Raw genomic sequence first — 16,782 nt, 5'->3', positions numbered from 1 at the left:
AGGCCGTTGGACTTCGCTCACATCAGCGCACACCGAGGGTGAGGACCTTATTTTTAAACGTGTCAAATCCTTGAACATGCTGATCTATTCCAAACTCTGGATCCAACTTGAAGCTGAAACTGAAAACACTGAAACATCCGGAAACACTGAATTAATCTAAATGTACGTGAATGAGCTCTATATTAGAGAGCAGATGAAGCGAGCACACATTTGCCAATGTAAATATTGAACCTGCAAGATGTTTTCCATTGGGTGCTTTTGAGCCAAGCTAGAAATCTCAAAGAAGAGTTTAATAAGGTGCTTTCACTGAAGGGTAATGGTGATGGAAAGCATGAGATTTTATTCACCGGAACTAATCAGCTATAGCGGTTTCATTTGTCTCACAGTTTCCTACCATTTTAGTGCATGCTAAGTATAATTACTCATCAGAGTTTGCTGACATATGCTCAGCCATTGAATTGGGGATATGGTTAGAAAGCAAAGCTACTTTGAACTGTAGCTTGTAAAGCAACAAGATACTCTTAATTTGAAGTAAAGTTGGCATGAAACATCTTCATAAGAAAGCAAATAACAACATATGGGTTTGGAAGAAGGTGAGAGTGAATAAATAATGAGTGAACTACAGTATACCTTTACAATTTTTAACAGTTTAACTAAACTCTAATTTTTAAAATGGCATTGCCATTAGAAATTGCATTGGGGTGGATCATCATAACAAATGTGGTCTTCAGGCAGTGTTTTTCAGCAATGGTAAGAACATTTCAGGTCTATGAACAGTGAATCTTTGCTTTGCCACTGCTTTATTTATATCTGCCATCTTGCGCTGGCACCAGCACGATGGCTCTAGATGTCTCTGTGCAGTTTTCTCTATTAGAGAGTGGTTGTGTTGAATCCGATGGGGCTCGTCTTGTGTTTTCTCATATGTTTAGCTTTTTCATCACACTGATCTTCTCCACGATAAAGAGTTATTAGTTTAAAAAACCCTTCCAGCTTTATTTAACCTTGCGTTGGATAGGAAGAAATCATTTAATCAAAAGAGACCTCCTAGTCCGAATGGTTTGATGAGCATTCTTGGAGCATTATCTAGATTCTTGCAGACCAAGTTTTTCATTTTTAGCATTTCGTTAAGCCAGGGGCCGACTTTTTCGAGATCCGCATTCATTTCAGGCCTGATTTGGCGCGATTGGTTTATATCTTTTTCACATTATGATGAATGCATATCTCTGTGGTTTTATGCCTCAGTGACACCTGCTTATCCTAGCTGTTAGCGCTGCAGGAATTTCACGTCACGTTTGATTCCTTTGCTTTTGGGAATGTGTCACGGCTGTCTTGTATTGCAAATCTTTTGGGCCAAATAGGTCAGAAGAATTCATCTAATCTGGAAATCTTGATTTCTCTGACCTCAGTTATAAACTGCACCATGAGCACGGCTTCTTATGTGCCAATCAAACTGAGAATTCCTGATTTCCCCTGATACTGACTTATGAAATCAAGAGGGGAAAAAAGAAAACATTTATATATGTATGTATATATTTATATATATATATATATATATATATATATATATATATATATATATATATATATATATATATATATATATATATATATATAATGTGTGTATATGTATGTATAAGTATATATATATATATATATATATATATATATATATATATATATATATATATATATATATATATATATATATATATATATATATATGTGTGTGTGTGTGTGTATATAATGTGTGTATATGTATGTATAAGTATATATATATATATATATATATATATATATATATATATATGTATGTATATGTGTGTGTATATGTATGTATAAGTATATATATATATATATATATATATATATATGTATATGTGTGTGTGTGAAAAACTTTTTACTTTATACATTTTTTATATTAACATTTATATTAAAATATATATTTTAATATAAATGTTATTATAAAATAAAATAAAAAATAATAATAATTAGACAACACAGCATAAGCGTAAACATAGAGTTCACACAAAAACGTTTTACTTTATAATTTTTTATTATTTTTTTATAATAAAATTTATATTAAAATATATATTTTAATATAAATGTTAAATAAATTATATTTTAATATAAATGTTATTACAAAAAAATTATGAAAAAGTATAAAGTAAAAAGTTTTTGTGTGCACTCTATGTTTACGCTTATGCTGTGTTGTCTAATTCAACCTGAAACTGTTAGTCGAGTCTCTCATGCATTTCATGTATTGATTTGTGATTTTTGAGTTGTTGGCTATGTAGAGCACTCCTAATCAGTCAGTCAGTTACAGTAAGATACCTACTGTATGTTGGCAGCAAATGGTTATTCTCACTATAGGATTTGGAACAGGGAGTCCATGGGAGTTTATTATTATTATTATTATTATTATTATTTGGTTATCTCTGGCTTTATTTCTCTCTGCTTGTCTGTCTTTCATCTGGTCTGTCTCTGTGTCTAGTGAGACTAACTGTTGTCAGTAGCACTCTACAGTGTCATAGCGATGCTGAGAACAGGGTGTCAGAGACACGCGTCACACAGGAGAACAGAATAAGCCTGTCTGGTATTTCTCATTTCAAGCATCTTGGAATTATGAGAGAAGAAAGCTTACGACACCTTATCATTTTATCTTTTTCGTCAACAATACATCTGTTGCCAATGTTTTTGTTCAAGAAACATTTTATGATTATTATCAATATTGAAATAATTTGTGCTGTTTCATAATTTTGTGGAATCCATGATCTTTTTTTCAGGATTCTTCAATCATAGATTGATTAAAAGAAGAGAATTTATTTGAAATGGAAATCTTTGGCAAAATTATAATCACAGTGCATTCTGGGATTGTCAAAGTTGTGCTCGAATTTCAGTTAAAGGTGTCTTAGAAGGCATCAAAATCTTGCTAGGCAGCTCACATGTGAGTTATAGTGTCAAAAACAGTATTTCCAGGAAAATATTTCAATAGTTCTAATTGTTCTTGTTGATTATAAGCACTGTTCTGAAATCCCTATAATATAGACAAATCTATTAAGCAGCGAATATCAAACATTGTGCATTGCATTAGGAAAATTTCACGCTTTTGCCGATCACCTCTAAACATTTGGCTTTCATTTCCGTCTTGTGCAGAAGATCAGACAGTGGCTGATTATGTTGAGAGTTCTGAGACCGTACATGCTTTGGCCATATGGCTCACTTCCCTGACAACTTTGATCTTCACATCACTAGCAGAACGCAATTGTGTTTGTCACAGCTTGTTAGAGTAATCAACCCCTTGGATGAAATTGCAAGCAATCATCTTGAAAAAGCAGAAAGGCATTTTAGCAGGGTGACTTGGAAGAGTGTGTGCTTCGAGACCATTCCCACCGATAAAGATTTTGATAACAGTGGTTTCGATCCATGTTTAGCAGTTTACTTGAAAATCATTCATGTTTTGTTAACACTTCTATTCCTGAAATGAATAGTTCATCCAAAAAGGAAAATTCTGTGTTTTAATGGCTTGTCAAATGGCTCCAGAAACCTTGGAAGACTCGGACACTTTTATGGCAATTTTTAGGATCTTGACATCTGCTTTTTTGCATAAAAATTAGCCTCTTGGATCTTCTTGGGTTATAATCTTTTTAAACCCTGGGCTAATGTCACTTTTTAAGCAATATTTCACTCGTGTAGTTAGTTCAGTACCATAGATTGGACAAATACAGCTTGATATTAATGACCTCATTCTTCCATTTAGCTATTTGTTAGCAACTGCCTCTTTTAAGTAAAAGTAAAAATAATAATAATAATTGTTTCAGAAGCTTGAATATGCTTTTTCTGTAGCACAGTGTGAAATCATGAAACATGAATAATTACTAGATAATTACTTTCCAAGTTACTTTGTATGGACAGTGTGAAACATTGAAAAATATGAATTTAAACTGGCCTACTATGGTTTACTGGTCTCGTAACCTGCAGCAGTTGCAGCTCCATTTGTTTGTTATGAGAAATTATTCTTAAAGGGACAGTTCACCCAAAAATAAAATACCCCCATGATGTACTCACTTTTAAGCCATCCTAGGTGTATATGACTTTATTTCTTCCCTTCAGATGAATACAATCATAGTTATATTAAATAGGCTAGATATTTCAGCTTACGAAGTTTTAAATATGGATGTTTTTCTGACACAAACGCATCCAAATTACTGCAAATTACATCCAATTACATCCAATAAATGCAAATTACCGTATTTCATTAGCTCTGTACTTGTACACTGCATAATGACAATAAAGCTGAATCTAATCTAATCTCATTTTATCGCTTCACTTCAGAAGGCCTTAACCCCCTGGAGTCATATGGAGCACTTTTTATGATGGATGGAGGCACTTTATTTGCTTCAAAATCTCCACCCCCATTCACTGCCATTATAAAGCTTGGAAGAGTCTGGCCATTTTTTATTTTAACTTAGTGCTGGGCGGGATATACCGTTTTTTTGTCAAAATTATACCAGTTTTCCGGTTTATTTATTTTTTTTTCATGCATAATCAGTTTTACAATGCATTTTTTGCTGGTTGATATTCCAAGATGTGCTTGCGTCTAAGGTGCTGGAGCAAATTGCTCATGTTGCCGCCTTTGGCAACAATTTTAGCCCGACAGCACTTGCATAAAATGGATATTATATATGCATAATCTGCCTGCAGTGCATATGCAGTCCGCAGCACGGACTCATCGTGCTTTCACACAGGACGTGTTTGCAGTCTGCTACTGATCCGCGTCTGTTTAGTCCACAAACACAGCATTTGTTCATTGTTTTGATTTCATATCATGCAAAAAAAAAAAGTAAAAAACTCATGTGACTGCGTTTCCATGTCAATCCATGTTCATTTTTCCCGCGAACAATGCACTTTCACTTTAATTCAGCGCCTGTTTTCTTACTTGAGCTTGTCTGAGTTTTGTTACCTTGCAGATCTTTTTTTATGCTCAAACAGCAACATTACATGCTAACTATAGTTGAAAAAGTGAAAAAAGCATAATAGGGCCCCTTTAAGCTGTTCTTTAAATTCAGCTTGGTGAATTCAAAATTGCAAGTGTGAAAAGCCCTTTTGTGTTCAACGAGAAAGAATCAAGTGAATTTGAACAACATGTTGGTAAGTAGATAATGACAGATTTTTCATTTTGGGGTCAGCTATTCCTTTAAACTCCCATCCAAACCTCTCCTACCCTCTGTTTTTTTTCCCATTCACTCATTTAGTTTGTGTTCAGCAGCCAGCTCACCCAGCTGTTAAAGTGATGTTTAGCCGAGTCCCCAAACGGCAACCATTGCTTTCCATCCAAAGTTTGACGAGAATCTCATGGACCTGTTGATCCATCCGTCGCCCCCACATGCACATGCATCTGGAGCTTGGAGAGATATGATTGATGAGCGAATTCCACTGGTGGTCTGTGGGAGACACGGAGGAGGTCAGGTCCCATTGGTGGATCTCTAGCCGAAGGGATGCTTATCACCTTCTCACACCCACTCACTGCCCGACCAGGCCAGCCACTGTGTGTTTAAGTATATGTGTGTGTATGTGGCTATATACAGTAGGATGTCTATGTTTATGCATTTGGGAGATGCTTTTACCCAAAGGGACATTGGTCAGATGCTTGCTTTATGCACATTTACAGGTCAACATTTTAAAAGAATGGCTCTCTTAAAGGAATAGTTCACCCAAAAATAAGAATTTTCTGAAAGAATATTCACCCCTCAGGCCATCTAAAATTGGAATAGGAATAGATTTGGAGAAATGTATCACTTGCTCACCAATGGATCCTCTGCAGTCAATGGGTGCTGAGTCCAAACAGTTGATAAAAACATCACAATAATCCACAAGTAATCCACACTACTCCAGTCCATCAATGAACATATTGGGAAATGAAAAGCAGCATGTTTGTAAGAAACAAATCCATCATCAAGGGATTTCATTGCTTCTGGCTACAATATGAGTTGTCTATCTATAATATTGCTTTCATGACTGAAAACGGAGAGAAATATGCACAGATCAAGCACTGTTTAAAACAGTTCTAAACAAATATGTTGGATTTCGATGTGAGGAACACAACCTTTTCTCCTACTTCTGAATGTCCATCAATGGATCATTGTTGCTAATATCCACTTTAGCAATGCTGAGAACATGTACTTTCATCACGTTAGGAATTGTGGTAATTTCGTAATGCAGCAACTCAAAAATTGAGATGGCAGAGTCAGAAGCATTAGCAGATCCATATCCATGCAAAATCATAGCATCGCTATTTTTACCAGCTGTGCTACAGGAAATCAGCAACTTCCCTCAAAACCACCTCCTCATTTTGAGAAATATGCTTGTATATTTTGGGTAAACTTGTGGTCGTGATATGCAGGATAAGCTACTGTTAGAAAGTGTTCACATTTAGCTGAAGTAAACGGTAGCATTTTTTTTTTCTCTGAGACAACATTATGCGGTAGGCAAAAACATGGCTCTATTTTTCAAATCAGATTTGTTATGTTTGCATTAAAGATGTTTAGAGTGGGAAGGCAACTGATAAAGATAGACAAGTCATACTGCCCTCCATCAATGTTGAAATTATTTTATTTACAAGATGAGCACTAATTGCTATTCATAAGTTGTAACTGCCAAGTCACCATTATTATTTTTTTATTACACTTTAAACTATAGAGATCGTTGCAAAGCTGCTTCACTGAAATAAACAGGAAAGTAACAATCTATTATGTGAATTTCAAAACTGAGGCAAATCCGAAATTTAGCTATATAGCAGCTGTAGCAAGACAATACTGTCATTATTCAGCTCCAGACAGTTCAATAGCTATGTTTCCATCCATCTATTTTTATGTGAATGTTGGGATATCATATTAAAAATGCTGGATGGAAATGCCAAGATAAGCATAAATTCTAAAATGTGCATAAAAACCGATGCAATTATTTTTATTTATTTTTATTTTAAATCTGATAAGAAGATGTGCAAAAAAAACTACAATGGAGCCTCAACAGATCATGTGACTGGATAACTGAACGAACCAGCTCACTGATCTCATCGCACACCATTTCAAATGTTATTTTAATAATTCTGAAATGCCTGAGCCAAAGTCCATCATCAGAATGATCTACGTGTGCCTGAAAAGTGAAGCCAAACTATTTCGATCACCATCTGGTGGCTGGCTGCAGTGTAGGTCATAAACCCGGCCCTCTCCATGTAAATCGAATGGGACGTGAGCCAAACTAAATGATCAAATTACACTTCAAATATTTTTTTCATTATTTTCGTTAGTTCTTGGCACACTAATGTATGTTCAAGTGTTCGTTTTTCTAATAAGTATGCTTTCAGTTTGTTATCTGATTGTATAAAAAACGGCGTGTTGTGTCATGATTGTGAGCTTGTGATTGGGTCTGTGGCAGTTTGGGCGGGACTTTAATACTGTGGCTTCCATTGATATGTATGGGTAGATGCCTCATTAGACAGCTCCAAGCACATCTTGTAATGGTCGACCTGACATCATTCACCATACTAATCAATGAATATTTGAAGATGCCACAATTCTGTGGCAATGGTTGTAAAAAGCGTCAGGATTTTAATTCCCAAAGAAACGGAAAACCTTTCACAGGTTAGAATGCGAGAGACGGGCAGAACCATAGGATTGTGGCATCTTTGAATATTCAGTGAGTATTATGGTGAATGATGTCAAGTTGACCCTTCTAATACGGCAGACGTTTCATGTATAGTGGCCTATATAGATACAGCCACTAATGATGCATCTAAATACTGTGTTTACCTGTAGCGGCACCACCTCATGATCAGTACTGCACAGACTTGTTCTCCACATGACATCATTTTTGCAAGATGATAGTACATATTAACTTTTTAAATATTTATGGGAGATACAGTTAAGAATAAGTTTGATGTTTTTATTCTGGAATTTTATAAAGAAGAAGACCAGGACTCCAAAGTTCATTACCATAATGAGAGTTATTTATACAAATATATATAAATGTTTTCATGCCATTGCTAACTGAGTGATTGCCCAGAACCTATTATTACAGGCTAAGCTTCATGTGTTCATTCAGGGACAGTCTGGTGCTAGTATTTAAAATAGTTTTTAGGCACATTTCAAAATCCTGGATTGCAGTCTTATTGTCTTTGTTGCACACTTGATGACTTTCAGCAAAAATTTTAAATCAAAATATGTGGGTGAAGGCTGGAGGGAGATTTTGATTGATTTGATTAATGATTTAAAACTTATTTACTGCTACAGTATGTAATGGTGTATTTACAAGGATTGTATGCAAATGTCAGTCATGATATTTTTTTTTCCGGCATTCTCGAGTACAGAGTCGCTCAGGAACTCGGTATCTGTCAGAGAACATGCTCTGTTTCATTAATACCACATAATCTACCACAAAATCCTTTTTATTCATATTTCAAAAGTATGCATTCAGCGTTTAAGACTTGCATTTTTCTAATGTTACATTTACTGCCATGTTCTCCAAATTCTGAGAGATTATTCATCCATTCATTCATTCTTTCCTTTTTTTGCATTTACATTCATTAAAATAGGATCTAATGTAAGATTGTATTGTTTAGATCATCCCATCTTTTTCACTTTTCATGAGTTTGCAAGGCTATGTAATTTTTTTCCCTTAAATTCAGCATTTACATGTCTTTTAAACTGGGTGAAAGCTTTGCATTATAAACCTCATGCTAAAATTTAAGCTAATGCTGTATATTGGCTGTAAAGCCTCCACTGTAGACTACTTTTATCCTTGCCATAAACTGATCCATTAAACTGACTAGAGTAATTCATCTAGTGACTATTCGCCTACACAAACCCTGATTTGTTGCAACTTTGTTTGAAAGTACTCCTGGAGGAGAGAACATAAGTGACAAACAAACATGATCTATCTAACAAGTACATTATTTGTTACATCCAAGATTTTTCCCAAGGAGCAGTCTTGGCAATCACAGGCTTTACCTAAACTGACAAGCACAGAGGAGTTATTTGAGGTTGCACTATATTCTGGAGCGCTCTTGTCCAAAATATACTTTCAGCTCACTCAGTTTCTAGTGTTGACAAATCAAGAGAGACATGAGAATATGAATTGTACATCTTTATAGATCAAATGCTTTTTTCCCAACAGTGCAGTGACAATGGCTTCGGTAAAAAAACTGAGTTACCTTGCTCTCTGACTGCTGTGTTCTTACTCAAGAAATTTGGAACAAAGTCATTATTTTAATTAAGTTTAGATTTAGACTTGATTATATACTAACCATATTACACTCCATAAAGATGCATAGTTATTATCCAGAAACACCAGAGAAATATTTCACATGTGGTTTAGAAGAAAGTACAGTTGGGTGCAGTAAAGTAAAAAATGTTGGCAAGAGCTTAGAAATACAGTGGCCAAAATATTGGACACTCCATTTCCAGTGAACTCAGAGCGCTGTCTCTTAGGAAATTGCACTGATTTTAATCTCAGACACAACCACAAAATAAAATTATGCAAACATAGCCTTCACTGTTGCTAGGAAGTACATTGCACTGACCTGGAAGATGAGAACTCAAAAGCAGAATGATGAATTTAGGTTGATTTTAATACAATTTTCAATGTAATACATTTGTTTTATGTCATTCTCCTTTAGAACCATTTATAATTTTCTTGCAACTTTAGATTTTTTTATTACATTTTTATATTTTACTTTATTTCATTGTGATTAAAACGTAAAATATATTGGGTTAAGAAAACAGAATGATGAATTTAGGGTGATTTAATTGAATTTTAATAGTTTTTTTTTTTTTTTTTTTTGCTTTTAGTACTATTTATAAGTTAGCATTGAGATAAGAGTTAACAGTATTTGCAAATATCAAAATGAACTTGATTTTCTAAAGAAAATGGTTAATTTCTTTTATTTTTAGTTCTAACCATTTTAGTACTGTAGTTTATTTTAGAACAATTTTAGTGCTTCAGTTAATTGCCAAGGCAACTTTTCTAATTTCTGTGATATTTTATTTTATTTCAACTTTATTAATGAAAAAACAAATAGCATTAAAAAAGTGTAAATGCATTGGGTTAAAACAAAAACAGAAATAATTTAAGATAATTTTTAAAGAATTTAAAATTTTTAATGATTTTTTATCGCCATGTATAGGTCATATTTAGATGCCTGTATTTAAAATCAACATGAACTTGATTGTCTAAAGAAAAATGTGTCATTTATTTTGCCATTTTAGTTCTTAAATGGAAATTAGAAAAATGTTGCCTTAAATAAGTGAATATTTTATTTCAGCTTTATTTCAATGACCATTGTTTCCCCTAATAATATAATCTTTTTTTTTTTTCAAAAATGCACGAATGATAAATGTTTTGCTTTCTCCCTTATCACCATTTATGGGTCATGGTTGAAATTAACTGAAAAAAGTTTAAGCTTTTTAAGTTTTTACTTAATACCTGTACTTGAAAATATCAAAATACTTGATTTTCTAAGAGATATACTTGTCCAGCTAAAACCCTCATGATGCTGGGATCTTATGGAGGTGTTGCCATGCGGTTGCTAAACTGTTGTGAAGGGCTCTAAGGACATTGCTATGTAGTTGCTAGGGTTTCCAAGACCCACCCCTCTGAAGACCATTGTAAGTTTGTCATCATTCATGTCTGTAGTAAAATCGTTGCTCAACAAGAAAAGTTTACTATTTCAGATTAAGAAATTTAACAAAATTCTCCCTTCTCTAAATTTTTAACTTGATGTATAACTTTGCATGAGAAATAGATGCCTTATCAATCACCATTATTATTTTTTAAAGAGTGATTTAGTGTATGTTGAGGCCCAGTTAGCCTCTATGTACTTGCGCTCAAAATGCTAAATTGGCATAATTCTTGGCAAACACAAACTAAACATTTAGATTCTGTTTATTTAGCAATTTTCACGTCATTAAAACAATACATAAACATCTCTCACACAACTGAATGATTGGAGGCAGGTGTTGGATACGACAAGGAATAATATGGACAAAGAAAACATTTCCACATGGTGCCATAGCTTTCAATAAATCCCATATTTAATGAAATGTTTTGCCCTTGCAGACTTCATGACACAAATTTCTTTCACTTCATTAAAAACAAACACCAGAATCCTAAATGGGATTAATATTTAGGCTTTAATTCTGTTAAATGTGCTGAATTAAATAATGACAGGCTACATTTGGCATTGAGGGTGTGTCCATCTGAATTCTAAGACTGAATATTAAATTCAATATGAAATCATAATGTAAACAAAGCCTATGTGACTGTGTGCTAGATCAGAAATCTGTGCATAACCTGAGCGAGGTGTTTGGTTTTCTGAGTCGCACATTTGGTGCGTGGTCTCCCTGTCATTTAGTTTCTCACATTCATTCTGGCTTCAAGTATTTGGACTGAGCTTCATGTTCCAAATAATTAATTATCTTTAATTAAATAATTATTAAGTTATTTATTAAATAAATAACTTATTGAAAAATACATAAAAAATAAATAACTAAAATAACTTTACGTACATACATATATTATATATATATATATATATATATATATATATATATATATATATATATATATATATATATATATATATATATATATATTTATCTGTTGTGCTCTATTATGTAATTTGTAATTGCTTCATTTACTAGTAATTAAATTTAACAGTGTTATTCACTAAACTGTAGCACAAAATGTAATATTTATATCGCTATATAATGTCTGTTTGCGTGCCATTGTTTATACACAGGGCTTGACAACATTGCTAATGAAACCTGAACTTAGCTAAACCCTAGCTAGCATTAGCCAATACAGTCCTCAGCTTTAGCATAGACACTAAATGAGTGTTGATTTCTCCTCTAAATCAAATATTGATATTCAAATAATTGATATGAGCTCTTTAAGTCCCATTTTTAGGTCCGGGATTTGTAATGAGAAGAGACAGGAGTAAACTGGCTGCTTTTGTACCTGGTGAGTTTGCGGAGAAACCATAAATAAGTCAGGAAGTCTTATGGAAGAACCTGCAATAATAATTTTAAAAACAATAGGGATTTGAAATTCAATCTAAGGGCAATTTATAGCATCTCTCTTGACTGGAAAGTTCAGTCTTCAGGGAAATGGATCACCATTAGATCATTGTAAAACTGACATCCCATCAGCGCTGCAAGGCTAGCTAGTCAAAGCCCAGCACGGCTAGTCTGTTTTCATTGGCAACTACTGACGGAGTGTTTAACTAGGACTGTGGTCCAACAACTGAAATTAAGAAAGCCTCTACACACACATTCATGGTAATAGAACTGTACAAGCAGAGATGTTACATTTTCCAAACGAAAATTAGTAAGAATTTGTAGAATGCCAAAAGAAACCTATATTTCCCACAGAACAACTGCACATTATCCATCAGAGAGCCTTGTTAAAAGATGTCTGCACTGCTATTCAAGTTCGGGGACAGTAAGATATTTATTTATTTATTTATTTAAAGAAATTAATACTTTTATGCAACAACTGATCAACTCTTTTGAACTTTCTATTTATCAAAGAAAAAGAAAAACATGTACCATTGTTTCCACAAAAATATAAAACAGCACAACTGTTTTCAACATTGATAAAAATAATAATAAAAATTTATTGTGTGCCAAATTTTCACAATATTCCTCTTTTCTAAAATAAAGAAATATTTTTTTTTCTGTACACCCTATTTGGAGAGCATAAGAGATTTAAGGAAACAGACTGGTCCAAAAATTATATTTCTGTCATTACTAAATTGTTCAGTGCTGTATATATATAAATTTGTTATTTACTGAAAATCGTGCACTCCATTGCAGCACTTGAATCTCATTCATTATGCATCTTTGAAACAACACTATGTTTATGAACCTGTGGAATCAATGATGTCAAGTTTGGCAAGTCTTTTTTTCAAGATTTATATTTTTGTCATTTTTGCCTTTATAAGGATAGGACAGTTGCTAGACAGGAAGTGAAGTGACTGAGGGGGGCAGGATATATCAAGAGTATATTTTGTTGTATAAATTGTATCAACACACAGGAGTGTTTGAGTGGGTAAAGAAATCAAGCAGAAGTTTTCTGGAGCCCAGCTAATGTTCAAGGTCAGTGTGTAGCTGGTGTCCAAGAGGGATTTACTGGTGGGAAGAGTGGAGGAGCTCAGTGGATAGGTGGCTGACCAAACATAAATAATACGGGAGAATGAATTATCCTTTTTCCTTGAAGAGAAAAAATTTTCGTCAAGCAATAACAGTCCCAATTGAGAGCGATACGATATTTCAGTGGAAAACTGGAGAACCTGAGATCTACAATAGGGCATCACTGAACAACTGAAGGCCTGTTCACACCAAGGGCAATAACTATAATGATGAAGATGTATTTTTAAAAAGATTTTTAAGTTATCATTCTTGCTGTCAACAGGCCATTAGAATGCAATGTCTTGCCTTTACTTGTACAGAACACATCATTTGCCTGGTCATTCAGATTCATCCATCTATAATAGAAAAATAAACTTGAGTGCTATGAATGGTTGCTGATGGCTATATTAGTATCCACACCAATGTACAATAATGTTCTGTTTATCATAACCACGATGCAGTTTTGTTGTCTGCCTCTTTAAAAGCTCAAGCTCAAGTTGAGTGCTTTTGATTGGCTGTTGATGATTTTATCATTTATTAGCTGGAATAAATAGTCCTGAATTGATTCCAACGATATTGTTCTTTTCTGTCTTTATCATTTTAGTGTTGGTGTGAATGGGAGTACGGTTAGGGTCAGGGTTAGTTCATTCAAAAATGAAATTCAGTTATCATTTTCTCAACCTCAAGATGTTCCAAAGCTGTAAGAATATATTTTGAACAAAGCTGGTAACCAAGCAGTTGACGGTAGCCATTGTAAATAAATATTTTTTCTTGTCAACAGAGGATATCAACAATTGACTGGTCATGCATCTATAACATAACATAACTGCCATAATGGATTCTGCATTTTTAATTGGGATTTGAGTTTTAGCATAAAAAAGCAGTACAGTTTAGTACATGTTGGTGTTTTTGTGTCTTGCAGTCTTCAAGAACGACACGCTCAGATGAGGAGAGGGAAACTGGTTGGGATGCCTGGGGCACGTGGAGCGACTGTTCTCGTACCTGTGGAGGCGGAGCCTCGTATTCTCTGCGCAGGTGTCTCAATGGGGGGTGAGCAAGTGCACACGTATGCATTCATAACTTCATGACATCTAAAACACTAACCCCTCCTTAAGAGCTACTGCATGTAATCTTGAAATATTAGTTTTAAAATCATTCTGATGGCACACTGACTTCTAATAAGGCGAACGGCTTCTGTTTCTTTCTCACATTCCACCCAAACTGCTGTTCTGGGAGTATGTAAGTTTGGGGTCGCCGTGATTTTGCCAAGTAAGACATGTTCCTGGATCAACATCATTAGATGATCCTGGATCAACATTACTGTCCAAAAATATAGACTTCGCCCAATCCCTAACCCTAAACCTAACCCTACCCATAATTATTCCTAAAATCAGAAGGAAATGAAAGCTGATAAACAAGGGTGTAGAAGCACCAAATCCTGATTTTAAGCCTAAAAAAAATATTTCCTGAAAAGTTATCCCTCGATTCTGATTGGTTGATTGGCATGTTGTCCTAGGATCAACAAGGTGGTAAGCGGGTATGAAATTATGGGAAAACGGCGGACTGATTTACAACAACAACAAATGCATGTAAACAACATTATACTACAACAGTGATTTCCAACCACTTAACATTATTTAGCATTCTATCAAAGCAAATGGCTTTTGCAAATAAATTATGCTTTTCTGATAACTAAATTGACTTTCCTGTTTAGAGACAGATGTGCGTCACCTGCCTTCACAGAGAAGAGCATATAGTGAACATCCTGTCAAATATCCGTGTTTGTCATGTTGTGCTCTATATGACAGACCCACAGTTGATTTCAGTGGTCAACAGCAAATATCTGTCATTGTGATGTCAGGCCACTCGTGGTTATGGCTGACCTCAGACAGGACTAAGAAGAGCTTTGTTTCCAGAAAGAATGGAAAACATGACAAACACTTTGGATTTAACAGTCTGTCTTGCTCCCTCCTTCTAATTCCCCTTCTATTTCTGCCTTACTTTCTCCATCTAAAGGAAAGCAAAAAGGTTTTGTTGCTCAAATTTTACACACACCATGAATGATGCATTACATTAAAATAAAATAGAGAGAATTGAATCATGCATTGATACAGGAAAATGTGTTTTCTATGTATAATATTATAGTCTTGAATTGCTAATTGGCTTTTTTTTTACTTCACAAACTAAAAAGTAAAGTTTGCTAACTTCATAATCGTAAAGATATTTTGGATGAAAACTGGGAGACTTGTGACTAGGGCTGGGCAATTTCTTTTTATTTTTTTTTATTAATCTTAGTATAATCTAAAGACTATACTAACCCTGAAACAACATACAAAACTAAAAACTATTGCTACAAGTGTGATTGAATCATATAATAATTGCTATTAATAGTGTCTGGTTTACTACGTCTTGTATTAATATTTCTGATAATTCCTGTCATATGCACATAAACTGACAGTCACCACATATAAGCTACTACTAAATATTAAAGAAACTTAATTTTCTGTAAAAAAAAATTGCAATGATTTGTATTGTAAAAAGCTCTATACAAATAAACTTGAATCGAATTGAATTAAATGAAGTCGATTTGTTATTGATTCTCAAAAGCTGTGAATCAATCCGGTATTTATTTCAGCAAACATTTAAATTAATGTGAATCTTTTCATTAGTCTTTGTTTAAAACAAGTTAATTAAACTCAAAACAATGAAACAATTCAAAGTGTGTTAAATGTGTCAGTTTTGTGAACTCAAAATAAAAAAAAAAGTTTTTTACATAAATGTTCCCTACTCAAACTGATTAATTATTTTGATTGTTAGGGTGTACAGTGAACACTGCCTTGTAAGCAATTGCATAGTTTTCCGGTGGTGTCTGTTTTTCTCAACTCAAGTTTTTCTCAAGTTCTCAACTCAGTTTTACTCGCTCGAAAATGCTTAGATTGCTTGTGTTGGCTAATATGTTGGAGACAATTCCATTCTTGAGTGATATTTAGCTGATCCTTGCTTGTTTTGCCCCCATGTCATACCCTTTAAATGGAGAGTTCCATCAGCTAGTCAACACTGCCATGATATCTTTTTTTTTACTTTTCTGGAGTAATTAGTCACATGCTAACTGCCATTGAAATGAATGTGACCGCTAACAAATAGCTCTCTTCAGGTGTATAGGACCTTACTGAAAAAAACAGACTAAAAAAAGTGGAAATCACCCAATGAATGGCTTATCTGTTTCTGAACAGTAATACTGATATCTGTTTTTTATTGTGTTGGACGCAGTTGTGTTTTTGTAGCTTAGTGCCCATTACTTCATAGCTGGAGGGTAGATGCCAAAAGATAAAGCAATGCACATAGAAAATTAATCTCATTTAAAGCTAATTGACCAGTTAGATATAACTGAAAATAGTTGGGCCAATTAAGCCTTGCTTTGGATCTCATTGCAAATGCTCTGCTGACCCTCAAGTTAAGATTATTCTTAAGGATTTGTAATTAAATGCTTCTGATTAATGTCTGATTAATTATTTTTTTTCCAAGAATATTCAAACAGAATGCTAGGGTTGGGTATCGATTGGGTTTTTTTTATGATACCAGTGCCAAATCAATACTT

At 34.0% G+C, this 16,782-nt stretch overlaps 1 protein-coding gene across 1 annotated transcript in view; it reads left to right on the top strand.

Annotated features, from left to right (window-relative positions):
- Positions 1 to 16,782, top strand: part of LOC113051952 (ADAMTS-like protein 3) — a 142,742-nt gene that overhangs the window by 62,310 nt on the left and 63,650 nt on the right. Inside the window, exon 4 of the mRNA XM_026216149.1 lies at positions 14,107 to 14,234. Within this exon, the coding sequence (XP_026071934.1) occupies positions 14,107 to 14,234 (128 nt within the window). The remainder of the gene's footprint in view (positions 1 to 14,106; positions 14,235 to 16,782) is intronic.

Source organism: Carassius auratus, chromosome 32 (assembly GCF_003368295.1).
Source record: "Carassius auratus strain Wakin chromosome 32, ASM336829v1, whole genome shotgun sequence".
Taxonomy (NCBI): Eukaryota; Metazoa; Chordata; class Actinopteri; order Cypriniformes; family Cyprinidae; genus Carassius; species Carassius auratus.
The sequence above is the reverse complement of the archived record's forward strand: the minus strand, read 5'-3'. Positions and strand labels throughout refer to the sequence as shown.